Source organism: Muscardinus avellanarius (assembly GCF_963383645.1).
Source record: "Muscardinus avellanarius genome assembly, chromosome: 3".
NCBI lineage: Eukaryota > Metazoa > Chordata > Mammalia > Rodentia > Gliridae > Muscardinus > Muscardinus avellanarius.
The window spans coordinates 113,370,422-113,398,098 of NC_137788.1; the positions used below are offsets into that span (position 1 = coordinate 113,370,422).

Below are 27,677 nucleotides of genomic sequence, written 5' to 3' on the forward strand. Positions count from 1 at the left end.
AAAAAAAATAGAGAAAAAAACCAAAGGGGGTATATATATTTTTTTTCTTTGGCTTCAAGCCTGCTCCCAAAAGGTGCGGGGCAGGGGCTGCTGAGGCTGGGAGGAGGCCTTTGCCTTCTCCCCACCGCTGCCCCGGAGATCCAGGATTACATGATGCTGCAGTTCTGGGCCTAGGAGAGAGGAGGGGAAAGGGGTGTGAGTAGCGGCGCTGGACCCCCAGAGGGAGGTGGTGTCCATCCCTGACCTGGAGGCCTGCCCTGCCCTCGGGTCTGGGGTTCAGACAGGAGGGGCAGGATGCAGGAATGGGCTGCCTGGGATCCGGGAGGGGGCTCCCACTCCCCCGGGCTGCGGGAGAGAAGGCTCTCCCCCCCATAGGTTGCCCTGATCCTGACCATCAATGACCCGGCTTCTGCCCGCCGCGGGTGGAGGGGAACGGGTAGCTCACCTGAGTCCGCGGGCTGGAGTTGCCCAGGAGGTAGGAGCGGGTGACCAGGTTGTCCCCGAAGCTGCCACCCCCACTGCCCCCCACGCTGCGGTAGCTGCGTGTGACCGTGACGCTGGAGGCCGAGGAGCCGGAGGAGATGGAGCCGCCCACCTGGGTGCCCGAGCCGCCCGCAGAAGCCTTGTCGGCAGGCTGCCCGCAAGTCCCGCACAGCACGGTGCGGGAGCGCAGGTTGTACTCGGCGGGGTCCCCCGAGCTGCAGTGGGAGCCCTAGGGAGGGAGACAAGGCTCAGGCCGCGCGGCGCGCCTGGAAGTAGCGGCTCGCCCTGCGCCGGGCTCTGGGCTCCTGCGGCGGGCAGCAGGGCAGAGCCCAGGCTGCCCGAGGGCCACAGGGCTTGGGGTGGGGACAGGAGGGGGGAAGGGTCGGGGAGACAGACAGGTGACTTGGTGTGGTTTTGGTGACTCTGTTTAAGAGGACAATGAGACCTGTCGGGAAGCGGGCAAGCAAAATCAATTCGTGAGAGGGGCAAGAAAGAGAGAGAAAGCCATCCTCCAGGGGACCAGGGGGGCGAGAAGAAGATGCATGCTGCGGGCCTGGGAGAGGGTGAGGAAGGGCTGCCTGCAGCCGCTGGGGCCATCACTGTCCTGGAGACACGGCCAAACCCAGGGCCACCACTCCCATGGGGCGTGTCAGGCAGTTCCAACGCCCTGCCTTACAGAGTGGGCTCCCAGACACCTGGGCCCCCCATCAAGGGAGAGGGAGGAGAGAGAAGAAAGGCCAGGGCAGCGAGTGAAGTTCCAAAACATTCTTTAATGATAAGCCTTTGGCATGGGCGGCGGGGAGGCTAGGCTGGCGCGGCCTGGGCGGGGCTTCAGCGGCGGCTGCCACTCACGTGGTGATGATGCAGCAGGTCATCCCCATCCTCCTCGTCGTCGTCGTCGACCACGGTCACCGAGCGCACCAGCTTGCGCATGGCCACCTCCTGCGGGGACACGGGACCAGGCCCAAGGGTGGGGGGTGAAGGCCAGGGAGCGCGAGTCCACCCACCACGAGCTCCGGGGCTGCACCCTGCACAGCCTGCTGCTGGCCCTGCCTCAGTGGCACTGGGGCTAAGGAGCTGGCTTTCATTCAGGGACACTGTCCAGCTCTCAGGCTAGGAGTGTGGACCTTTCTTTCCTTCCCTTCCTTCCTTTCTTTCTTTCTTTCTTTCCTTCTTTCCTTCTCTTTCTTTCCTTCTTTCCCTCTCTTTCTTTCTTTCTTTCTGTGGTACTGGGGATGGAACCCATAGTCATTCTACCTCCGAGCTACAGCCCTGCCCTGTTTTTTATTCTTTATTTTGAAACAGAGTCTCACTTAGTTGCGGAGAGCTTCACTAAGTGGCTGTCCACAAACAGCGATCCTCCTGTCTCAGCCTCCTGAATGCTGGGATTGCAAGCATGTGCCACCATGTCTGGCTTCTTTTTTCTTGTGGTATTAGGAATTTTTGTTTTTGTTTTTGTTTTGTTTTTTGGTGGTACTGGGGTTCCTGGAAGCCCTTCTACCTCCAGGCTACACTCCCAGACCTATTTTTTTTAATATTTTTATTTTGAAACAGGGTCTCTTAAGCCAGCACGGCTGGCTTCAAACCTGCGCGATCCTCCTGTCTCCACCTCCCAAGCGCGGGGATTACAAGCATGCGCCACCATGCCCGGCTTATTCTTTATTTTGAAACAGGGTCTCACTAAGAAGCTGAGGCTGTCCATGAACCTGTGGTCCTATCTCAGGTATTGGGATTACAAGTGTACACCACCACGCCTGTCGGTGGTACTGGGGATGGAACCCTTCTACTGGGCTACACTCTCAGACCTATTTTTTTATATTTTATTTGGAAACAGGGTCTCTTAAGCCAGCGAAGCTGGCTTCGAACCTGCACGATCCTCCTGTCTCTGCCTCCCAAGCACGGGGATTACAAGTGTACGCCACCACGCCCGGCACTTATTTTTTTGCACTAGGAACTGAACCAAGAAGTTTTCCACCTCTGATCTATACCCCCAGCCCTATTTTATTATTTTATTTTGAAACAGGGTCTCACTAAGTTGCAGAGGGTCTCACTGAGTTACTGAGGCTGGCTGAAAACCTGTGATCCTCCTGTTTCAGCCTCCCAAGTGCTGGGATTACACATGTGCACCACCACTACCATTAACAGCCTCAAGGTTCAGCAGAAGGCATGTGTAATGAGATTGCCCCAGTTCTAGCCCCCATGGCTGGTCTAAGGGACACAGCTGTGTCCCAGTCCTGGATCTTGAACCGGTGGCTGTAAAACCCTGGCCAAACTATTAACCCTAAAGAGCCTCATCTATTTGCCCAGTGGATGGGGACTTTGGGACTATACTAGAAAGAGGCCCTGCGTGGTGGCACACGCTTGTAATCCCCGCGCTTGGGAGGCTGAGACAGGAGGATCACGCAAGTTCGAAGCCAGCCTCAGCTACTTAAGTGAGGCTCTCAGCAACTTCGTGAGACCCTGTTTCCAAATAAAATATAAAATAGGTCTGGGAGTGTAGCCCGGAGGTAGAAAGCCTCTGGGTTCCACCCTCCAGTACCACCAAAAAAAAAAAAAAGAAAGAAAGAAAGAAAGAAAGAAAGAAAGAAAGAAAGAAAGAAAGAAAGAGGCCCTGAATGGGTTTCCTCTGGTTGGGAGCAGCAGGCTCCCATTTTGGGCGCTAGGGGGAGCCTGGTCCGGCCCCTGCACACTTACTTCTCCAGTGGAGTTGATGAGAGCTGTGCGCAGGCTGTTCCCGCAGCCCCAGGTGTTCTGCGCCTTCCACACCAAATCCGTAGGGGGGCTGTGGGTGGCCCCAGCTCCTGCAGCCCAGATCTGGAGAAAGAGGGTTAGGGAGAGGCCTCACGTGAGCCCTCCTGACCTCAGGCCCGCCCATCCCCTCCTAAGGCCGCCCCAGCCTCGACTCACCGTCACCACCTGCCCGGCCTTCAGGGTGAACTTGGGTGGGAAGCGGTAAGTCAGCAGAGGGTCATCTCCATTTTGGCGTTTGATCTGCCAGTTGCCCATGGACTGGTCCTGCCGGGAGGGGAGGGAAGAGGAAGGGGCGGGCTTGACCAGGTTCCTAGCTCATCTCCCTCCTGGGACACACCAGGAGTCCCAGCTACTCAGGAGGCTGAGGCAGGAGGATCACCTGAGCCCGGGAGCTCAAGACCAGCCTGGACAACAGTAAGAACCTGTCTCCCAGACAAAACAAAATAAAGCCGGGCGTGGTGGCGCAAGCTTGTAATCCCCGCGCTTGGGAGGCTGAGACAGGAGGATCGCATAGGTTTGAAGCCAGCCTCAGCTACTTGGTGAGGCTCTCAGAAACTTAGTGCGACCCTGTTTCCCCCACCCCCCCCAAAAAAAAATAGGTCTGGGAGTATAGCCCGGAGGTAGAAAGCCTCTGGGTTCTACCCCTAGTACCACCAAAAATAAAGTAAAATAAAATAAAATAGCTGGGCATGGTGGCGCACGCTTGTAATCCCCGTGCTTGGGAGGCAGAGACAGGAGGATCGCGCAGGTTCGAAGCCAGCCGTGCTGGCGTAAGAGACCCCGTTTCAAAAATATAAAATAGGTCTGGGAGTGTAGCCCGGAGGAAGAAGGGCTTCCAGAAACCCCAGTACCACCAAATAAATAAATAAATAAATAAATAAAATAAAAATAAATAAAGAAGGCTGGGCATAGTGATACCCCCCTGTAATCCCAGTACTTGGGAGGCTGAGGATCCCAGGTTTGAGGACAGCCTCAGCAAGTAGTGAGACTCTCATCAACCTAGGGAGACCCTGTTTCAAAATAAAGATAGGGCTGGGGGTGAAGCTTGGAGGTAGAATGCCCCTGGGTTCAATCCCCAGTACTACAAAATGTCAAAATAAATAAGTAAGCAAGGCGTGGTGGCGAATGCTTGTAATCCCAGTATTTGGGATGTTGAGGCAGGGGGGATCGCAGATTTGTGGCCAGCCTCAGTTACTTGGTGAGACCCTGTCTCAAAATAAAGAATAAAAAATAGGACTGGGAGCTTGGCGTGGTGGCACACACTTGTAATCCCAGCATTTGGGAGGCTGAGACAGGAGGATCGCGGTTCGAGAACAGCCTCAGCTACTTAGTGAGGCCCTCTGCAACTCAGTGAGACCTTGTTTCAAAATAAAGAATAAAAAATTGGGCTGGGGGTGTAGCCCGGAGATAGAATGCCCCTGGGTTCCATTGCCAGAACTGCAAAATAAACAAAAATTAATAATAACAACAACAACTAGGTCTGGGAGCATAGCTCAGAGGTAGAAAGCCCCTGTGCTGGATCCCCAGTACAAAAAAAAAAAAAAAAAAAAAAAAGCCCTATACCCAGAGGCTCTCCCCAGCCCAATGCCCGACCTCCCCGTTCTTGCCCCTAAGGGCCAGGGCCACACTTGGTGGACACTTAAGCTGGGCCAGGGACACTGATACTTTATCTGTCATCTTCTCAACAAATCAGAGCCACAGTTCACCCCTGTCCAGGTGGGGAAAGCGAGGCTCCTGCAGGTTAAGCAGCGCGCCGGGAGGCCCTCGGCCGCGTCCCTAGAGCGCAGGCCCGCGCCTACCTCGCTGGACTTGTTGCGCAGCCGCACGAACTTGCCCTCCTCGTCCACCTCCTCCACGGCCACGCGCCCGCTGGTGCGCGCGTGCTGGGAGAAGCTGCTGCGGCTCTCGGTGGCCTCCAGCTTGCGCTTTTTGGTGATGCTGCCCCCGCCTTGCGTCTGCGAAGAGTGAGAGGAGGCGCGGCCTCGGCTCCGCTGCGAGGTGGGGCTGGGGGACAGGCGCAGCCTGGGGAGGGGGAGACAAGGCAGGGCTCGGTCAAGGCCAGCCACAGGTGGAGGCTGCGGCACCCTCACTCCCCCAGCCTACCTTTTTTTTTTTCTTTCTTTCTTTCTTTTTTTTTTTGTTGCAGTACTGGGGTGGAACCCTGGGCCATTCTACCTCTGAGCTACACCCCCAGCCCTATTTTTTATTCTTTATTTTGAAACAGGGTCTCACTGAGTTGCAGAGGGCCTCACTAAGCAGCTGAGGCTGGCTGAGAACCTCGATCCTCCCGTCTCAGCCTCCCAAATGCCGGGATGACAAGCGTGTGCCACCACGCCTGGCTCCCAGCCCACCTTTCTTCCTCGCCCTCCAGGAGCTTCCGGTAGGCGTGGATCTCCATGTCCAGGGCCAGCTTGATGTCCAGCAGCTCCTGGTACTCGTCCAGCTGCTGCTGCATCCTCGCCCGCATCTCCGCCATCTCTCGCTCCTTCTCCGCCAGCAGCCGCCGGCTAGTGTCCCGTTCACGGGCCAGGGAGTCCTCCAGGTCCCTAAGCTTCGCCTCCTTGGCTGCCAGCTGCAGGGGTGGGGTGTAGGGGTGTCAAGGGTCTGGTGAACTCCCACGGGCCCCACGTATGGAGAGGGAGGGGCCTGGCTAAGGAGTCAGGACACTCAGGACTTTTTTTTTTTTTGGCAGTACTGGGATGGAACCCAGGGACTTTTCTACCTCTGGGCTACACTCCCAGACAGACCAAATTTAAACTTTATTTGGAAACAAGGTCTCACTGAGTTGCTGAGAGCCTCACTAAGTAGCTGAGGCTGGCTTTGAATCTGTGCGATCCTCCAGTTTCAGACTCCCAAGTGCTGGGATTACAACTGTGCGCCACCACGCCCGGCTTATGATTTCCATTTTGAAACGGGAAAACCCAGGCTCTGGGAAGCGAACGCCAGGTTGGCAAGGAGGTATGGGACTCCAAATTCCAGTCTGGGGTCCAGGTCTGCCCCTGCCCCTCCCAGGGGACCTGCCAGGGGCCCACCCAGTGGGCCTGGAAGGAGGGTGAGCTGGGGCATCACCTGCTTCTGCAGCTGGCTGAGCTGAGCAGAGAGGCTGTCTATGCGGATGCGGGACTGCTGCAGCTCCTCGTGGGCGGCTCCCACCAGGTTGCTGTTCCGCTCAGCGGACTGCCGGGCGTTATCCAGCTGCAGGGAGTACAGGGTTAGAGCTGCAGGGAGCTGGAGGGTCCCGAGGACAGCTTCACTGCTGCAGCCTCAGGCCGCGGCTGGGCCACCATCCCCGGGGGCCCCAGAGGCACAATGGGCGCAGAGCGGGGAGGGCGCCGGGGGAGGACGGGCACCTTGGCAGAATACGTCTTTTCCAGCTCCTTCTTGTACTGCTCCACCTGGTCCTCGTGCTGGGCCCGCAGGTCCTGCAGGGCGTCCGCCAGCCGGCTCTCAAATTCCCGCTGCTTCCCATTGTCAATCTCCACCAGCCGGGTCTCATGGCGGCGCTTGGTCTCACGCAGCTCCTGGAAGGGTTGGCCGTAGGAGACAGAGACCAATTCATAACTGCTTCCTTGGGGTCTGAGACCCGGAGACCAAGCTCCCTGCCCAGCCCTCACCCCACGGAGGCTCTGGGAGTGGTGTGCTGTCCCCGAGTGCAGGACACTCAGGCAGCTGATCCCCTAGCCCAAGACTGCTGTCTGCCACGGCCCAGGCCCCTAAAGCACGGCCCCTACCTCACTGTAGATGTTCTTCTGGAAGTCCAGTTCCTCCTTCAGGGTCTGCAGCCTGTTCTCAGCATCCACCCGCCGCAGCATCTCATCCTGGAGTTGCTTCTTGGCCTCCCCCAGGGCTGCCTCGAGCTGCAAGGGAAGCAGGCAGGGCTCAGGGAGAGGTGGCTGGGCCAGTGGGCAGGGGCTGGCTGGAGAAGAGACGCCCATGTGTGTGCCACAGAAAGATCCTCTAAAGGGGTCGGGGCAGGGGACTGCATGGCTGAGATGCTCATTTTGCAAAAAAGACGGCTGGTCAGCGTGTTCCGGAGGGGCTGAGCACAGGCAGTTGGAGGCCGGAGGCCAGGAGGAGAGGACTGCACATCCGTTTTAGCGTAGGTCGGCGGCTTTTCCCATCTCCCTGTGGTCTACGGGTGGGAGCCTCCCACTGAGTCTAGCCTGGCCCCCAAGCACATTGAAGCTGTGAAACTAGGAATAGCAGTTTCTTCAATTGTGTGTGTGTGTGTGTGTGTGTGTGTGTGTGTGTGTGTGTGTGGTGTTGGGGACTGAACTTACAGGGCACTCTACCTCCAAGTTACACCCCCCAGCCTGATTTTTTTTTTTTTTTTTTTTGGTACTGGGGATGGAACCCAGGGACATTCTACCTCTGAGCTACACCTCCTGCCCTATTTTTTAATTCTTTTTTTTTTTAAACAGGTCTCACTGAGTTGCAAAGGGCCTCACTAAGTAGCTGAGGCTGTCTGTGAACCTTTGATCCTCCCGTCTCAGCCTCCCAAGTGCAGGGATTACAAACGTGTGCCACCATGCCCATCCTATTATTTATTTTTGAAGCAAGTTCTCACTAAGTTGCAGAGGGCCTCACTAAGTAGCTGAGGCTGTCGGTGAACCTGACAGCCTCCTGTCTCAGCCTCCTCCTTTTTTTTTTTTTTTTTTTTTTTTTTTTTTTGCGGTACTGGATATGGAACCCAGGGACATTCTACCTCCGAACTATACCCCAGCCCTATTTTATATTCTTTATTTTGAAACAGGGTCTCACTGAGTTGCAAAGGGCCTCACTAAGTAGCTGAGGCTGTCCTCAAATGGCGGTCCTCCAGTCTCAATCTCCCAGATGCTGGGATGACAAGCGTGCGCCACCACGCCCGGTTGTGGATTACTTTCAATTCACTGTGCTAGGTCCTACAACAAACAGGATAATCCTAACTCAAAGAAGGAGGAGCTGTGGTCAGGATGAGCAGAGTCCTGCTAGGGTGGGTCGCTGGCTCTGAGTGACAGGTCAGAACGGACACCTGGAGAGGCTGCCCGAGGGAGGCCTACCTTGGCCACCTGCCCGCGGAGGTCGTGCAGCTCGCCCTCTAGCGTGCGCTTCTCGCTCAGAGCAGTGCTCAGCGCGGCCTCTTTGGAGTTGAGCAGAGCTTCCAGGTCCTTGAGCCGGGCCTGGGCGGCCAGCAAGTCACCCTCCTTCTTGGTATTGCTGAAGAAGAAAGGAAAGAGCAGGTTTCAATGGAGTCGGGGTCCCAGGGAAGCTGGCTCGGCTGTGCTCCTGACCACCAGCAGGGGGCGTCCGCGTTTCGGGTTTTGTTTGCACTGCCTGCCTTTGGGGCTGGGCTCCCACCTCCCCGCAAGGTTTCCCCAAACCCCCTTTCTGCTTCTCCACCCTTCCCATGACTCAGGGCTCAGGAACGCGCCTGGGGCAATGCTAGATTCTCGTGATATGACTGCCATTTCCCCCTCTCTCCCTTCCCGTCCTTCCCACAGACACAGGGCCACCTTTGTCTAGGCCCCTTCCCACACAGGGCTTAACCTTCTCCTCCCTGGGCCCCACCCACTGTCTATTCAGTGAGGCTCCCTCCCTCCAGGAAGCAGGGGAGCAGGGCCCCCGGTGCCTGAGGCTTCTCGGCTTAAGCCCTAAGGTGTCGGTCCTCTCTCCCAGACCCTTGGGTACAAGTGGGGTTGCGGAGAAGGAAGGTCCAGTGAGAAGCCCCGCAAAGACAATGAGGTGTGTGGTACCAATCAATCCTCTCTCAGGGTCGGATCTGCACAGACCAGAGCAGCCCCAGCCTCCATCAGCCCTCAGAGAATCCAAAGCCCTACCGCTGGGCCCAGGCCTCCACATGTCTCCAGGTGCCAGTGTTGGACCAAAGCGGGGCCATGACGGGCTTCATCCATCCAGCAAATGCCAGGCCTGAGTTTCAGTTTCCCAGTAATACAACTAGCAGTTGAGTGCCAGTTTTGGCACCTGGGTCAGGATGAAAAACTTCCAACCAAGCCCAGGGGCACCAACCGAATGGGAGGCACCAAGTGTCCTGTCCATTGCTTGTAATAACAGCAGCAAAGATTCCTTTTGGTTTAAAGATAACTCCTTTGTAAATCACAGCTGAGTGACTGAAATGTAAATCACAGCCCACCCGAATGACTAAAATGTATAAAACTGCCTTGGAGCAAAGACTCGGGGTCCTTGTCAAGACTCCACTGCGTTGGAGGGACCTGGACCCGAGCTCCAGCTAGTTCCCCAATACACCCCTTCTGGTGTTTGCATTATTGTGTGTGGTGGTGGTCTCTCTCCCCCAGGGGTCCTGGACTTTGTGTATAATACCAGGTCTACCTGTATCTTAGTCGGGAGCACACTGGGCAAAACTTTAAGGCCTCTCAGCCCTCCTGCATCTTGGTTACTCCATCCAGAGAACTGAAAACAAGGTTCTATTTTCTTAAAAAAAAAAAAAAAAAAAAAAAAAACCTCCAGAGAGTAGCCAGGCATGGTGACGCACACTTGTAATCCCAGCATTTGGGATGTTGAAACAGGAGAATCATGGTTCGTGGCCTGCCTTAGCTAATAGTGAGGCCCTTTGCAACTCAGTGAGACCCTGTTTCAAAATAAAGAATAAAGGCTTGGTGTGGTGGCGCACACCTGTAATCCTAGCACTTGGGAGGCTGAGACAGGATTGAGGCTAGCAAAGACCTTCAGCAACTTAGACTCTTAAAAAACAAAAAAATCACTAAAAATAAAAAAATAGAATAAAAGAATAAAGCCGGGTGTGGCACACGCTTGTAATCCCAGCATTCAGGAGGCTGAGACCTGAGGATTGCGGTTTGCAGACAGCCTCAGTTACTTAGCGAGGCCCTCCTCTGTAACTTAGACCCTGTTTCAAAATAACGAATGAACAATAGGGCTGGGGGGTGTAGCTCAGAGGTAGAATGCCCCTGGGTTTCATCCATAGTACCTCAGCAAATAAATAAATAAATAAATAACATCCAGAGAAGCCAAGCGCTCTCCAGACGTTACAATGCCCTTGCACTGAGGGAGAGCAACAGACCCAGTGAGTGGCCGAGTGGCCGGGAAGGTCCACTCACTCCCAGTTCCATCTGTAACAAATCAGTCCTCAAGCATGCGCCCGGCACGGCAGGCAGAGGCAGATGGGAGAAAAGGAAAATGGGCCGTGGGCAGGCCAGGCCACGCGGGAGAAGCCCTGCCCAGGAGGGGAAGCTCGCCCTGCCAACATTCTTCCCCTCCCACGATGCCCTACGCTGCACCAGGCCCAACACTTCACTCTGAGTTGGGAGAGAGAAGGCTAGACCTGCAGAACCTCGGGGGTGTAGGAGACATTGCCAAATAAGGAGCCCTCCTCCGTGGGGCTCCACTGGGGGATGAGGGATACCCAGAGGCAGGGCAAGGCCCGGCAGCCTGCTGGCTCCATCCAGCCCTGTTTAATGCACCGATGATGTCTGTCTCTTGCAAAAAGAGGCCCTTCCCAGAGACCAGAGGACGTCTCCCCTCTGTCTCAGCCTGAAAAGCTAAAAATAAAGTCAAAACCCAGCTCAGGTTTTGGCTGTCATCCGGCCCAGCCCCTGGCTGGGCGCACAGCCCCAACTTTCCATGACTTCAGAACTTTTCCGAAGCTGAGGCAGCCGCAGGGGGAGGGAGGGAAACGAAGAAGAAGAACGCAGAGAAAGCGGCGGTAAAGTGAAGCGGGACAGAGACTCCACGCCCCTTGGGCCGGCTCCAAGGCTGGCAGCCGGAGGCCAAGGGCCGCAGCTGGCCATGTGGGAGATTCTCAGAATTTAGAGAACCAAGCCGGGCACAGAGTGGCACGCGCCTGTCATCCTAGCACTTGGGAGGCTGAAACAGGAGGATCGCAAGGCTCGAGGACAGCCTCAGGAAGTTAATGAGACCCTCAGCAACCTGGTGAGACCGTTTCCAAATAAAAAATAAAAAGGCCTGGGATGTAGCTCAGAGGTAGAATGCCCCAGATCCCCGGTAACACACGCGCGCACGCGCGTACACACACGCACATTCTCCTAGAGCCGGCCGGCCTGAACTGGGAAAGGTGGGCAGGGCGAGCTTGCAGACCTGATTCAAAGGCATCCTCCTTAGTTAGCCCTGTCTCCCTGATTTCCTCGGGGGCCAGGAGGTGGCTCCAGGGATTCTCCCTGGAAATATCCTTTCCTTGGCAGTGCCCCGCAGACTCTGAGGAAATGAAGATGTGCAGTCCCTGTCGCCTGAGTTTCTGTTCCCACATGCACAGGAGTCAGGTCCTTTTGTCCAGTCTAACTTCTTTATTTCCCGCAGCTCCCGAAGGTGGTGGTACCAGCCAACACGTGGTCATGTCAGACACTGCTTAGCAATGGGGTTACATCCTGAGAGATGCATTTTTAGGCGGTTTTGTTGCTGTTTGAACATTACAAGCATCTTTATGCCAGCTAAGAGAGCTACCATGCCACTAGATGATAGAATCCTTGGGACACGGAGAGACGTGTCACTCACAGAAACATCACTACATGGTGCGTGACTGTAAGGGCAAACACTTACACAGAGCTTACTAAAGCAGGCACAGCAGCTCACATCTAGAATCCCACTACCTGGGAGGCAGAGGCAGGAGGATTGCAAGTCCAAGGCCCGCCTCTACCACTCTACCTGTTTCAAAATTAAAAAATAAGCCAGGCGTGGTGGCCCACGCTTTTAATCCCAGCATTCAGGAGGCTGAGACAGGAGGATCACGGTTTGCAGCCAGCCTCAGCTACTTAGTGAGGCCATTTGCAACTCAGTGAGACCGGTTTCAAAATAAAGAATAAAAAATAGGGCAGGGGCTGTAGCTCAGAGGTAGAATGCCCCTGAGTTCCATCCCCAGACCTAAAAAAAAAAAAAAAAAAAAAAAATTTTAATTAAAATTTAAGCTGGGCGTGGTGGCGCACGCTTGTAATCCCTGCGCTTGGGAGGCTGAGACAGGAGGATCGCACAGGTTCGAAGCCAGCCTCAGCTACTTAGTGAGGCTCTCAGCAACCTAGTGAGACCCTGTTTCCAAATAAAATATAAAAAAGGTCTGGGAGTATAGCCCGGAGGGAGAAAGCCTCTGGGTTCCACCCCCAGTACCACCAAAAAATAAATAAATAAATTAATTAATTAAAATTTAAAAAAAAATAAAGAAAAAATACTTTTTTGTAGTTGATACTACTCTAAATATTACAATGTCAACACATTTAATCTGTGTGTGTGTGTGTGTGTGTGTGTGTGTGTGTGTGTGTGTGTGGTACTAGGGATAGAATCTGGGGCAGTCTATCTCTGAGTCAAACCCCAGATCTATTTTATTTTATTTTTTGTTTTGAAACAGGGTCTCACTAGGTTGCTGAGTGTAGCTAAATTGCCGAGGCTGGCCTCGAACCTACGATTCTCTTGTCTCGGCCTTGCAAGTGCTGGGATCACAGGCGTGCGCCGCCACACCTGGCAACACAGTTCATCTTTACGGCTACCCCCTGAGACGGGTTCTCCTACTATGTGATTACGGAAACTGCAGCAGGGAGAGAACTGCTTTAAGGGTCCTGCGGCAAGCAGTCAGCAGAGCTGGAAACCTCTGGCGAAGCACCGGCCGGGACATGCCGGCCTCGACTAAACCAAAGGGGCTACCACCGCTTCCCGCCTGGAGGTTTCCAGGACCACCAAAAAGAGAGACGAAAAAAGGACCAGATGCATCCTGCAGATGAAGGAAACCGCAAGCAGAGGGAGGGAGGCTGGGAGGAGCCTCTGTGGTTTTCTGACTCAGCCATCGGGGAGCCCCCGTCTCTGGGGAAGAAGCCACTATCGCCAACTGGCTCATGACTCAGACCTGGGGAGCCCTGTGGCCAGGAGTGACACGCACAGCCCAAGAAACGTGGGGGGAGGGGAGTGCGGGGCAGAGTCCCCCTCCCTAGTCCTGCTTGTCCACCACCCGAGCCATTTCCTTCCTAGGGGAGGCAGGGACCGAGGCACAGGCTGGTAGTGGTGCCGCCAGCCCCGGTCCGCTGGTGCTGGGTGCCTCTTCCCAGCACTGGACTGGCAGCGAGGAAAGGGTAGGGCGGGGCAGCTCAGGTGTCCCACGCCCAGGCGGACAATACCAGGGCAGGGGTCGGGAAATCCTCTGTGCACACAGGGGAGACCCTGGCTTTGCCTGTCAAGAGTCCTGTGCCAGGCCTGGCACCAACATGCATCCGTCCAGGTCTCCCACGCACAGGAGTGGCTGCATCCCAGCAGCTTCTGGGGGGGTATCCTGTTTAACTCATCCCACATCTGGGAATCCCAGTGCGGAAGGAGAGGTGGGGCGGGGGAAAAAAGAGGGGCGCAGATAAAAACATAAGGTAAAAGAAGAGCTGGAGACGCACCCTTGTGATCCCCGCATTGGGGAGGCTGAGACAGGAGGACCTCAGTTCCCGACAGCCTCAGCTATTTAGTAATGCCCTTTGCAAGTCAGTGAGACCCTGTTTCAAAATAAAGAATAAAAAATAGGGCTGGGGGTGTAGCTCGGAGGTTGAATGCCCTGGGTTCCATCCCCAGTACCGCAGGAAAAAAAAAAAAAAAGAGAGAGAGAGAGTTGGGCCGGCGCAGTGGCGCACGGCTGTAATCCCACTATTTGGGATTACAGGGTTCCAGGCCAGCCCCAGCAATTTAGCAAGAAAGGCACTGTTTCGAAATAAAATATTTTAAAAATGGGCTGGGGGTTGATGCCCCTGGGTTCAATCCCCAGTACTAAAAAATTAAATATAAAGAGAGAAAGAGAGAGCTGGGCAGGGCTGGGGTCTGCTGGGCGATGGGGCTGCGTGGGCACGGGCTGGGCTGACCCGCCCACTGAGTCACCGTCCTGAGCTCAGCTTCAGATGCCAGATATGGAAGCCGGCGGCTGTTTGGGCCTGGTTGCTGGGCGCAACGTGCGGAGCAGGGAGGGAGAGGCCCGCGCTTCCTCCCCTGGCTGGGAGACAGACCGGCTGGGCCCACTTTGCACGCGGGCTAAAAATAAGAAGCGGGAGGGGCTGGAGATAGGCGGCGCCGGGAACGCCCGCCCACCCGAGGGGCAGCTTCCGACCCGCCCGCCGGGCCTCACCAGCGGCCTCCGGAGTTCCCCATCACGCCGGGCCTGCACCTGCACCTGCGCTGTACCTGCACCTGCACGGAGGCCCCGCGCCCGCCACGCGCTTCCTGCCTCCGGGAGGAGGGCGCCCCCTGTGGCTGGGCAGGCCTGGGAGTCCCAGACCCCCAGCTCCTCCAGGAGCTCTGGACCTCGGCCCTGTGACCCTGCAGGGTGCTCTGCGGCCGAGCCACACCCACAGCCCTTTAATTTATCTATTTTTTGCAGTACTGGGGATGGAACCCAGGGGCATTCTACCTCCCAGCTACACCCCCAGCCCTTGCAGGGTCTCACTAGGTTTCTGAAAGTCTCACTAAGTTGGTGAGGCTGTCCTTCAATCTGTGGCCCTCCAGTCTCAACCTCCTAAGTACTGGGATTGCAGGCGTGCGCCACCACACCTGGCTAACGCTTTTATTATTTTATTTTATTTTATGGTACTAGGGATGGAACCCAGGGGCATTCTACCTCCGAGCTACACCTCTATTTTTTATTCTTTTTTTTTTTTTTTTTTTTTTGGTGGTACTAGGGATGGAACTTAGGGGCTTTCTCTGGACCACACTACCAGACCTATTTTATATTTTATTTGGAAACAGGGTCTCACTAAGTTGCTGAGAACCTCACCAAATAGCTGAGGCTGGCTTCGAACCTGTGATCCTCCTTTCTCAGCCTCCCAAGGACTGGGATTATAGGCATGCGTTTCCATGCCCAGCTTTATTCTTTATTTTGAAACAGGGTCTTACTGAGTTGCAAATGGCCTCACTAAGTAGCTGAGGCTGTCTGCGAACCCTGACCCTCCTGTCTCAGCCTCCCAAATGCTGGGATTACAAGCGTGAACCACCAACCCCGGCACCTTTTATTTTTTAGGTTGAGGCAGGGAAGGTCTGGCTAAATGCTGCAGATTGGCCTCAATTTTGAGATCCTCCTTCCCCAGCCTTTCCAGTAGCTTAGATTACAGGCATAAACTGCCACCACGCCCAGCTTTTATTGGTTCTCCGCCTTTCATTTACAAAGCACACTTCTCTTTGTTTAGAAAATCTTATTGTTTACATATAAATGAGCTAGATAATGTATATTCAATATAGAAAGCTTTATATATTTGATCCACCACTGGTTTGTTCTGGCAGCTCTTGGTACAGTAGTTTATCCTCTGGTCCTCCACACCCATTCCCACACCTCAGCTGAGCCCCGACCAGCCCAGCCGCGCCCTGCAGCTGGCAGCTGGAGCAGGTGTTTTACCTGTAGGGTCTGGGTCTTCCCCCAGCCCTTTTTTTTTTTTTTTTTTTTGGAACTGGGAATTGAACCTAGGGACATTCTATTCGCGAGCCATACCCCCAGTCCTATTTATTCTTTATTTTGAAACAAGACCTCACTAAGTTGCTGAGGGCCTTTCTAAGTAGCTGAGGCTGGCCGTGAACCTGCGATCCTCCTGTCTCAGCCTCCCAAGTACTAGGATTAGAAGTGGGCCACCATGTGCTGCTCTAATGTGTGTGTGTGTGTGTGTGTGTGTGTGTGTGTGTGTGTGTGTGAAATAGGGTCTCATTAAGTTGCTGAGGCTGGCTTCAAACCTATCAACCTCCTGTCTCAACCTCCCAACTACCAGGATTACGGGGTAGGCCACCCTGTCTGGCTCTGGGGTGTGTCTGTCTGTCTGTCTGTCTCTCTCTCTGAGTAGGAATTGAACCCAGGGGCGTTCTACCTGTGAGTTACTGAGTTACACCCCCCAGTCCTACTTTATTTTTATTTTGAAACAGGGTCTCTATAGGTTGATGAGAGTCTCACTACTTGCTGAGGCTGGCTTTGAACCTGTGATCCTTCTGTCTCAGCCTTCCAAATACTGGGATTACAGGCATGTGCCACCAAGCCTGGCTATCTGGGGTCTTTTCTCTGTGTCCTTTGCATGCCCTGAGACTAGGTGGTTCATATGCTTACGGTTCCTAGAAGGTCTTTCTTTCTTTCTTTCTTTCTTTTCTTTCTCCTTTCTTTGCGGTACTGGGGATGGAACCCAGGGGCATTCTACCTCCAAGCTATACCTCCAGCCCTATTTTTTTTTTTTTTATTCTTTATTCTGAAACAGAGTCTCACTGAATTGCAAGGGGCCTCACTCAGTAGCTGAGGCTGTCTGCGAACCTCCTATCTCAGCTTCCCAAATGCTGGGATTACAAGCATGCACCACCACACCCGGTTTAGAAGGACTTTCCCTTGGACCAATCCCTGTGCTTACAGTTGGGGAAGCTTACAGTTGGAGAAGGGCAGGCTTGGGCAGGAAAAGTCTGCCTACCAGTTCACCCTAGGACACAACAGACCAGGACAGAACACAGAAAACTGCATGGTTGGTTGGGGTAGAGCTCAGTGGTAGAGAACATGCCCAGCATGCAAGAGGCCCTGGAAGGAAGGAAGGAAGGACGGACGGACAGCCGGCCAGGTATGATGGGTCGCACACAGGCTACACAGAAGGTAGCAGAGACCCAGCCAGAGAGCCTGGGAGACAGGTATGTCAGCCTAGTGAATCTGCCACGCCCAACTGCCCTCACCCACTCCCCCCCACACACACACACACACTCGCATGCAGCCACCAGAAGCAACCACTGCCCAAAGGAAACCACTGTTGGTTTCTTGGCTGGCCTGTGGGTCTGGGCCCACTTTCAATGTAAGGGCTTCCTCACCCCTGCATGTGAGGCACCAGCCCTCTCTGGAGAGGACTTTAAATGAGGAACCAGGGATCTGGATATGGTGGTGCGTGCCTGTAATCCCAGTACTTGGGAGGCTGAGATAGAAGGATTTGCAGGTTTGAGGTCAGATCCTCAGCAACTTAGCAAGAACTTGTTTCAAAAAAAAAAAAAAAAAGCCAGGCGTGGTGTCGCACACTTGTAATCCCAGCATTTGGAAGGTTGAGACTGGAGGATCGCGGTTCGCGGACAGCCTCAGCTACTGAGTGAGGCCCTCTGCAACTCAGTGAGACCCTGTTTCAGAATAAAGAATAAAAAATAGGGCAGGAGGTATAGCTCAGTGGTCAAATGCCCCTGGGTTCCATCCCCAGACCCGCAAAAAAAAAAAAAATAATAATAATAATAAAATAAAAGCCAGGCATGGTGGCAGATGCTTATAATCTAAGCATCTGGGAGGCTGAGACAAGAGGATCACGGTTCATGGACAGCCTCAGCTATTAGTGAGGCCCTTTGCAACTCAGTGAGCCCTGTTTAAAAATAAGGAGTAAAAAATGTGGGCTAGGGATGTAGCTCAAAGGTAGAATGCCCCTGGGTTCCATTCCTGGTACCACAACAAACAAACAAACAACCGGGTGTGGTGGCGCATGCTTGTAATCCCAGCGCTTGGGAGGCTGAGACAGGAGGATCGCACAGGTTCCAAGCCAGCCTCAGCTACTTACTGAGACCCTGTTTCCAAATAAAGTATAAAATAGGTCTGAGAGTATAGCCCAGAGGTAGAAAAGCCCCTGGGTTCCACCTCTAGTACCACAAAAGCAAACAAACAAATTAAGGAATAAAAAAATAGGGCCGGGGGTAGAGCTCAGAGGTAAAATACCCCTGGATTTCAACCCCAGCACCGCAAAATAAACAAACAAACAAATAAAAGGGCTGGGGAATATAGATCAAAGGAAGAATGTCCCTGGATTTAATCCCCAGTAACACACACACACACACACACACACACACACACACACACACACATCTGAGTATGTTGGCACACACCTGTAATCCCAGCTCTTGGGAGACTGAGACAGGAGATCAGAAGGGTTAGAGGACAGTCTCAACAAATAGTGAGACTCTCATCAACCTAGTGAGATCCTGTTTCCAAATAAGAAATTAAAAAATCAGGCTGGGGGTGTAGCTCAAAGGTAGTAGAATGCCTCTAGGTTCAACCCCTAGTACCAAAAAAAAAAAAAAAAAAAAACACTAGGACCTCCTTAGCCCTGTTGTTCTGGGCACCTGCACCTGGAAAGCACATGGCCTGGGTATGGACTGCCCGACCTCCCCACACAGGCGCCTGTGCCCACAGCTGGCTCGGCTTAGCTTCCCTGGGCCTGTTTTGGGCGTGACACCCGCCACACATGCCCAGGGCCTGGGGCCTCTCAGATCCCCTTCCAAGCAGCCAGGCTCCCAGCTGTCCACCCCAAGACAAAGCCGGGTCTTCACTCCAGGAGCTGGGAGGGGCTGGCTGGGGGGCAGTGGTGCCGAGCAGGGTAGGAGGCCCGTGGACATGTTCAGACGGGGCTCCAGCGGCGGCGGAGCTTGGACTGGCGGGGGGCCAGGCCTGAGTCACAGCTGCTGGGCGTATCAACGTGGCATTGTGTAGAGGGAGAGGAGCTGGGGCCAGGGGCCAGGGCACCCGGGTTCTGGAGCGGGGGCAGGCTGGCTTCCTCCCCGCCAAACTGTGCAGGCCCTGGCCCTGGCCAGCTCTGGCACACATTCCTCTGTTGCCCAAGAAGTGCCAGGGTGGAGCCTGGGGACCCACCAAAAAAAAAAAAAAAAAAAAAGAGTCAGGCAGAGAAGGAGGCCAAAGGAGGTAGAAGGTGCTGAGGGGAACAGGGAAGGGCCACAGGCTGGACGGTGGGGCCTTTAGGGGGCCCTCACGAAAAGCCAATTCAGCAGTTTGGTTTGGTTTTGTATTTTTTGGTACTGCTGATTGGACACAGGGGCAGTCTATCTTTGAGCTCTACCTTCACCTCCACACCTCTACCCCCCCCCTTTTTTTTTTCTGATACTGGGGATGGAGCCCAGGGGCTTTCTACCTCTGAGCTATATGATCAGATTTTTTTTTTCTTTCTTTCTTTTGAAACAGGGTCTCACTGAGTTGCAGAGGGCCTCACTAAGTAGCTGAGGCTGGCCACGAACCAGGATCCCCTTCTCAGCCTCCCAATGCTGACATTACAAGGGTGCGCCACCACGTACCCCCCCTCCTTTTTCTTAAACAGGGTCTCAGTAAGTTGCTGAGGCTGGCCTAGAATCTGTGATCCTCCTGTCTCAGCCTCTCAAGTACTAAGATCACAGGTGCACGCCCCCACGCCCTGCTGCCCTGCCTCAGCAGTCCTTTCTTGAAACTTTTCAGCCTCCTATCTGGTGGCACAGGGTTGTTACCGCTGACAGCTCCCAGAGCCAGCCGGGCCCCACCCCAGGGTAAGGAGAGGAAGTGGGGGAGGAACTCGGCAGGCAGTTCCCGCTGCATTCCAGCTGAACCTGGGAAGATGCAGTCTCTCTCCCCACCAGCAGGGGGCGGCAGTGCCAGAGCTGTGATAAAAGGGGGCGCCTTTTCCAACCTGGGATAGTTTCCTCTCCACTGTCCAGACAGGACCCCCTCGAATAAAGACCCGTTAGCTCCCCTGAGCCAGCCCCAAAGGGAATCGTGCATCCAGTCTTCCTCCGCTGGCCCCCCATCGAATGTATTACTCTCCCTCTCTGCAACTTGAATGCAGTTCTCAAGGAGAGGCCACCGCAAGCTTTGGGTCTCTGTCCACTCCACACTCTCCGTCCACTCCACACTCGCCCTCTACCGTGACTCAGCTGCCCTGCCGGGCCCAGGCTCCCAGCCAGAATTATTCCTGGCTTCAACAGGCAGGATCCCGGCTTCCTCTCTCACAACCAGACAGCGGGAAGAGCCCCCTTCCCAAATTTTGTTTCTCTTCTCCTTTTTTTCTTCCTCCTCCTCCTCCTCCTCCTCCTCCTCCTCCTCCTCCTCCTCCTCCTCCTCCTCTTCTTCTCTCTCTCTCTCTCTTTGTACTGAGAAACTCATGGGCATTCTACCTCTGAACTCAGACCAAGTGTGTGTGTGTGTGTGTGTGTGTGTGTGTGTGTGTGTGTGTGTGTTTGTGTGTTGCTGGGGATGGAACCCAGGGGCATTCTACCTCCAAGCTACAGCCCCCGCCCTATTTTTTCTTTATTTTTTGAAAGAGGGTATCACTGAGTTGCAAAGGGCCTCACTAAATAGTAGCTGAGGCTGTCTGCAAACTGCGATCCTCCGGCCTCAGCCTCCCAAGCGCTGGGGTTACAAGAGCCGGCCACCAACGCCCTGCTTTGCTCTGGAAACCCAGCCCAGCTGGGAAGCCAGTCTGAGCCCAGGAATGTCGGAAGTTTAGGCAGGTCAAGGTCACCTCCCTCTGCGCCAGGTGCTGTCCAATCACAAATCCCAGGCAGCGCAAGGTAACAGTCCCGCCTCCAACTCTAAGGCCAGCCTTCCGGCCCCACCCAGGTCAACCAATGGAAGCCTTCCAGGGCCAACCGTCCCTGTCTGGCTACCTGATACAGTCCCTTCTGCCGCCCTGAAGGAGCCGCACTGAACACGAATTGTCCTTTCCTACCGGCCACAAAAACAAAGCAGGTGCCAAGAGGGGAAAATCACAAAAATTAACCATTTCGCACACACCGGCTTTGGGAAATCAAGCCGGGTACTGATGTTGTTTAATCTGCTGCTTGTGGGAAGCTCTTCTGTTGAGAATAGCACCTGCTGTCAATTACATTCACGTAGATCTAATTCGACTTTACTGTGAATGGCTGGACACCGGAGAGGGCTCCTTACTTTGTGGGTCACTGCACTACTTCGGGACCCCAGGGATCTCTGGGGACCTTTCTCTCCTAGCTGGGGAACCCCAGGAGGGAAGAGGATCGGCTCAAGGTCACACAGCAGCGTACTGGCAGGGCTGAGCCTAGGAGGTAGGGAGGCTAAGGGCCAGGCGCCATGACACCTTTAGTACACCATACCCAGTGGGGGTAAGAAGGGGAGGAACAGTAGCTAGTGGCCGCCTCGGGCCTGAGCCAGGCTGGTCTCACCACAGCTGCTAGTGGTGGTGAGGGGCTGGGGGAGGAGCAGAGGCCCAGCTGTAGGCAAAGGCATCTCCTACCAGTTGTCCCCCAGCTGTCCTTGGCTTCAGTCCTGACCCTAACACTGAGCTGCAGAATTACTGGAGGTGGGGACTAGGGGCAGGGCCCGGGGGCGCAAGGCAGGCAAGAGTAAGTCTCAGACTCCTGGAGGCCGGGGCAGCCACTGGGGGAGCTCTCTCTCTCTCCTCTCTCCTCTCTCCTCTCTCCTACACACTGAGCCGTGTGTGTGTGTGTGTGTGTGTGTGTGTGTGTGTGTGTGTGTGTGTGTGTGTTACTGTGGATTGAGCACCCAGGAGCATTCTACCTCTGAGCAATCACCCTAGCCCTGTTTTTTTTCTTCTTTTTTTGCAGTACTGGGGATGGAACCCAGAAGCATTCTGCTTCTGAGCTACACTCCCAGCCCTATTATTTATTTATTTATTTATTTAGTGGTACTGGGGATGGAACCCAGGGGCATTATATCTCTGAGCTATACCCCTGCCCTATTTTTTTTATTCTTTATTTTGAAACAGGGTCTCACTGAGTTGCAAAGGGCCTCACTAAGTAGCTGAGTCTGGACACGAACCACAATCCTCCAGTTTCAGCCTCCCAAATGGTGGGATTAAAAGTGTGCACCACCACACCTGGCTATTTAGTCTTTATTTTGAAATATGGTCTCACTGAGTTGCAGAGGGCCTCACTAAGTAGCTGAGGCTGTCTGCGAACTGTGATCCTCAGGTCTCAGCCTGGGATTACAAGTGTGCGCAACCACGCCCGGCTTTATTTTTCATTTTGAAGCAGGGTCTAAGTTGCTGAAGTCCTCTCTAAGATGCTGAGGCTGGCCTTGGACCCGCACTCCTTCTGTATCAGCCTCTCAGGTACTTGGATTACAGGTGTACACCACCACACCCAGCTTTTTATTTATTTACTTATTTAGTGGTACTGGGGATGCTACACCCCCAGCCCTATTTTTTTAATCTTTATTTTTATTATTATTTTTTGTGTGTGTGGTACTGGGGGTGGAACCCAGAGGCTTTTCTACCTCCGGGCTATACTCCCAGACCTTTTTAAATACATATATAAATATGTATTTATATATATAAATATAAAAATATATATATTTTTTAATTTGGAAACAGGGTCTAAGTTGCTGAAAGCCTCACTAAATAGCAGAGGCTGGCTTCGAACCCGTGCGATCCTCCTGTCTCAGCCTCCCACGCGCGGGGATTACAAGCGTGCGCCACCACGCCCGGCAATCTTTATTTTTTAAAAAGAGTCTCACTAAGTTGCAAAGGTCCTTGCTAAGTAGCTGAGGCCATCTGTGAACCATGATCCTCCTGTCTCAGCCTCCCGTATGTGGGGATTACAAGCATGTTCTACCGTGCCCAGCCTTATTTTTATTTATTTTAGCAGAGTCTCAGTACATTGCTGAGGCTGGCCTCGAACTTGTGATCTTCCTGGTTCTCTTGCCTTCCCGAAGCTCTGTAAGCATTTCTCAGGCCCCAGGCTTAGCTGTAGCTTCTTACCTTCCAATTAGAATGTGGGCTGGGGGTTGGGGGTTGGAGAGGTAATACTAGGAGGCACCCTGAGCTAAGAGCAAGGGTCCAGGGATCCTCCAAGACCTCCTAATAATAACCTAATAATGGCCCTGCCAAAGGGCACGGCCACCTTATAATCCAGGTAGAGAATTCCCACATCTTGGCGGGGTCCTTTGTCTTTTCCAAAATACGGGCTGACGTGAAGGCCCCCAGTGTTAAGAAGCCCTGGCAGGGGAGCCGAGCAGTAAGAAGTCACTGGCCCCGCGCTGAGCCTCAGTTCACCAAACTGTCCCCCAGCTAGAGAATCGCAGTTGAGTGGGAAGAACACGCTGGGTCCTCTGCACCTGAGGCCGGGCTGGTCTTGTTCCTGCTGTCCACGCTGGCGCCACGCGAGGCAGGCAATCCAGGAAGTCATAGAGCATGAGGGCCTCGTGGGGGGAAGAGGCACTTCCGCTTTGTGGGCCTGGGATCCCCCAGTTCTGACTCAGCGTTCCTCCAATAGTTCCCCACGGGAAGTCACAGATCCTGCGACCATCCTGCAGCCCAAGCCCTACCTCGGGAATCAACTCTGCATTCTTCTATGGTTTTGCAGTATTAGGGATTGAACCCAGGTGCATCCTACCTCCAAGCTACACCCCCAGCCCTATTTTATCCTTTAGTTTGAAACAGGGTCTCACTAAGTTGCAGAGAGACTGAGTAGCTGAGGCTGGCTGTGAACCTGTGATCCTCCTGTCTCAGCCTCCCAAGTGCTGGGATTACAAACTTGCGCCACCACGCCTGCTCAATTCTGCATTCTAAATGTTTGCACTTGGTGTCTGCCCAGAGCCCTGGATCTAGTACCACTTGAAATCCTAATGAAAGAGGCAGGAAAGGAACCCCAAGATGAAATGGGGGGGGCGCAGAAGATAGACATTCAGTCCCCCAACCCTTCCCTTTAAGACTTCTGCGGTCTCCACCCTGTCTCCTGTGAGTCTCTGGTAAAGCCACCAGGGTTGGAGGGAGGGGGGCAGGTCTGAGTCATCTGCCAGCTGCCTTGCCTGGGGTGGAGCCCAGCTCCAAGGCTGGACTCCAGGGGGCCTTGCCCAGCGCTACCAACCTTCCCATTCTCCCTGGATTTATGTTTCTAAATCCCTTGGAGCCCAGGGGGAAGAAGAGAGAGAGAGACAGACAGACAGACAGAGAGTTGGGGAAGCTTTTCTCTTTGAGGCTCTAACCCAGTCCAACAAGAAGGCTCCCAGCAGGGCGTGGTGGTGCGCACATGCTTGTAATCCCAGTACTTGGGAGACTGAGACAGGAGAATCATGGGCTCCAGGCCAGCCCCAGCTACTTGGCGAGACGGTATTTCAAAATAAAAAATAAAAAGGACTGGGGAGTAGCTGGATTTAGAAAGAAAAAGGAGGAGGAGGAGGAGGAGGAGGGGCTGCCACCACGGGGCGCAGGCTTGTAATCCCAGCATTTGGGAGGCTGAGACATGAGGATGGGGATTCACTGCCACAGCCAGCGTCAGCTACTTAGCGAGGCCCTTTGCAACTCAGTGAGACCTTATTTCAAAATAAAGAATAAAAAATAGAGCTGGGGGTATAGCTTGGAGGTAGAATGCCCCTGGTTTCAACCCTATTACTGAGAAAAAAAAAAAAAAAGGAGGAGGAGGGGGAGGAGGAGGGTGTCCAAACCTTGGGTGTGGTTAAAGTACCCAGGCTGGACCTACTATAGCCACAGCGCCTTACAGACAGCTAGCTTTGGGATTCCAAGCCTGGCCCTGAACTCTGTACTTAAATTAACCATTAAACTGACAATACCTTCTTACCAGGCTTTGGTGGGAGGGGTTGGGACCACACCTTTCCTCCTCCCCCAGACTCTCCATTCTAGCCTCTCCAGTCCACCTGAGCACGGCAGCTACAGCCAACTGTAATCCTAGTGCTGAAGAGGCTGAGGCAGGAGGATATCCACATACTGCAGGCCAGGCCACCCTAGCAATTTAGCAAGACCCTCAGCAACTTAGTGAGACACTGTTTCAAAATAAAAGATAAAATAGAGCTGAAGGAGTAGCTCAGAGGTGAAATGGCCCTGGGCTCAATGGCTAGTAGCACAAAAACAAAAAATAAAAAAGGCGCAAGCAGTCCCGGCTCCTCCGACCATGGACAAGGCCGGGGACAGACACCCCAGTCTGAGTCCACTCTTTTCTGTACTCCACCTCCCTGTAGCCTGGGATCCAGGTCCGCAGACCCACCTCCCTTTGCCGGAAGCCCAGCCGCCCCAGTTGGGATCAGTGAGAAAGGAGGCAGGTAGCTAAATATAACAAGTACACACTCCGCCCCCACCCTGCCCCACGTGCACACACCCCCCCCTCAGTCGGTCGGTCGCCCAGTGTCCCCGGCCTGGACAGCTGTACCAGAAGGCAGAGACAGACTGGCGTGGCTGGCGGAGCAGGAGGCTCTAGACTCAGAGGGCCGTTTCCCCACCAGTGCCTCTCCACATCTGCTAAGAACATTTTGTGTGTGTGTGCTGCTGGAACCCAGGGGCCTTCTACCTTTGGGCTACACTCACGGACTTCTTTTTTTTCGGTACTGAGGATGGAACCCAGGGGCATTCTACCTCCGAGCTGCACCCCCAGCCCTGTTTTTTATTCTTTTGTGTGTGTGTGTGTGTGTGTGGTACTGGGGTTCCTGGAAACCCTTCTACCTCCGGGCTACACTCCCAGACCTATTTTTACTTTTTTTTTTTTTTATTATTTGGAAACAGGGTCTCCTAAGCCAGCGCGTGTGGCTGGCTTCGAACCTGCATGATCCTCCTGTCTCTGCCTCCCAAGCGCGGGGATTACAAGCATGCGCCACCACGCCCGGCTTTATTCTTTATTTGGAAACAGGGTCTCACTGAGTTGCAAAGGGCCTCACTAAGTAGCTGAGGCGGTCCTCAAATTGTGATCCTTCTGTCTCAGCCTCCCGAATGCTGGGATTACAAGCATGCGCCACCACGCTGCCCAAGCCCTATTCTTTATTCTTTATTTTGAAACAGGGTCTCACTAAGTTGCAAAGTTGCCTCACTAAGTAGCTGAGGCTGTCCTAGAACCACAATCCTTCTGTCTCAGCCTCCCAAATGCTGGGGATTACAAGCAGGTACTACCACACTGGCTTATTCTTTATTTTGAAACAGTATCTCACTAAGTTGTGGAGGGCCTTGCTAAGTAGCTGAGGCTGGCCACATATCTTCCTGTCTCAGCAGCCTCCCAAGTACTGGGATTACAAGTGTGCCCCACCACACCCTGCTTTCCTATCTGTCTTTCTAAATTGTTCATGCTACTGCCTGGAAAGAGAGATGAGCCCTTTCAGCAGAAATAAAGGTTGAACCCATCTCCCCACATGACTTCCATCGGCCTTTCAGGAGGCTGACCACCACCTGGCGCTGGGGGCTAGCGAAGAGAAGGACCGACGTGCGGCAGGAATTTGGAGGAGACAATACCAGGGATGAGAGGAGTGGAAGTCAAAGCCATTGCCCCTTAGGGACGCCCAAACGCCTTGGGTGCCCTTTGGCCCTGCTCTTCATGAAAGAGAGAGAGAAAGAATCAAAATCATTGAGGGCTGGAAGAAGACGGCCGAAACTTTCCCGTCCCAGAGGCCTTTTGAGAAAGGAAGGTGGAGTCAAGTAGGGTGGGGTAAGGTGGGGCAGTGGCGGGGTGAAGTGGGAGTGCCCGCCAGTGCCCAACGGCTGGATTTCAAAAATGTCACTGTATTCCAGCAGTTTAATAAGGCAAAGATCAAAACGTCAGCAGCGGAGGATGGGCCAGACTTTTCTGGCTGGGCTGGGAATGTGTAAGTGGCTTGCTCTGAGGAAGGGAAGGCCAGAACCCCCCCCCCCCCAGCCAGCAGGCAGAGGGCCAGGAGGAGGGTACCCCCCGACCTGGCCATAATAAACCAGCTTCCTAAGCTGGAGCCTCTGCCGGGCCTCCCTCCCTCCCTTGCATTCCAGGGCCGGCCAGGCCAAGGGCTGTGGGAGCTGCGGGGGAGCGGATCTCCGGCGCTGTTCTGTTCTGCTAGGCCCGACAGCTTCCCAGAAAGGCCCCAGACACACGGGGATCCAGGGAGAGCTTCGAGACTCTTACCTAGAACCCCGGAAAAGGTCATGGGGGGGGCACGCGGTACCCCAGGAGCGGGGAAAGGGACCGCCCTGCCTCGGTGACCTCTCTCAGCACCCCTGGACAGAGGCCAGCTTGGGCGCTCTGTCTCAGTGGGTATCATGTGTTCAGAGCCAGCCTGGGCGAAGTTGGCGCGGTGCCAAGCCTGCCAAGAAAGTTCTAACAGGACCCTTTCACCCATTCCAGCGCGCCCCTGGTGCCCAGGGCTCCGAGACCCGGCAGGGCCGGTTCTGCGCAGCTCAGGCCCCTCCCCCGGGCTCCCGGTGACTGTCAAATCCCACTGACAGTGGAGGCCCGGCCGCCGGCCTCCGCCTGGCCCCCACGTCCTCCCCACTCCTTAAACCTCCATCCGCTCCCAGAGGCCCCTCTCCCCCCTGTCGCGCCTGACGACCCCGCTTGGCACTGCCAGGCACTCGCCGCGGCCGTGCCCGGCGGGAGGGAGGAGGCTCGATGGTAAAGTTGCGGGCCCGGCCGGAGCCCTCCCCACCCCGCGGCCACCTGGCCCCACTCACTCACCGCGCCTTGAGCTCCTTAAACTCCTCGCGCACTTTGCTCAGCTCCAGCTGGAGGCGGGCGCGCTCCTTGGCCACCGAGTCGAGGGTCTTGCGGGCATCCCCCAGCTCGGCCTCGTAGGCGGCCTTGATGCCGGACACCTCGCGGCTGACCACCTCCTCCGACTCGGTGATGCGGAGGCGCAGGCCAGCGTTCTCCGTCTCCAGCGAGCGCACCCGGTCGATGTAGACCGCCAGCCGGTCATTGAGCTCCTGCAGGTCCTCCTTCTCCTGCAGCCGGGTGATGCGGGTGGGCGACAGCGGGGTAGAGCTGGCCTGCGCCCCGCTGCGGGTGGCGCGCCGCTGGGACGGGGTCTCCAT

At 54.6% G+C, this 27,677-nt stretch overlaps 1 protein-coding gene across 2 annotated transcripts; it reads right to left on the minus strand.

The window, feature by feature from the left end:
• Positions 1 to 1,314: 1,314 nt before the first annotated feature.
• On the minus strand, positions 1,315 to 27,677 carry LMNA (lamin A/C; the record flags this gene model as incomplete). Of its 2 annotated transcripts, none has more annotated exons than XM_080690429.1 (10): positions 1,315 to 1,425; positions 3,178 to 3,297; positions 3,391 to 3,498; positions 5,034 to 5,256; positions 5,586 to 5,806; positions 6,304 to 6,429; positions 6,585 to 6,755; positions 6,966 to 7,091; positions 8,274 to 8,430; positions 27,322 to 27,677. In XM_080690429.1, 10 exons carry the CDS (start codon positions 27,675 to 27,677, stop codon positions 1,315 to 1,317), a joined length of 1,719 nt encoding a protein of 572 aa, XP_080546555.1. The 2 variants fall into 2 exon arrangements, with proteins under 2 accessions (XP_080546555.1, XP_080546556.1); XM_080690430.1 differs by lacking the exon at positions 27,322 to 27,677 and adding an exon at positions 13,356 to 13,369.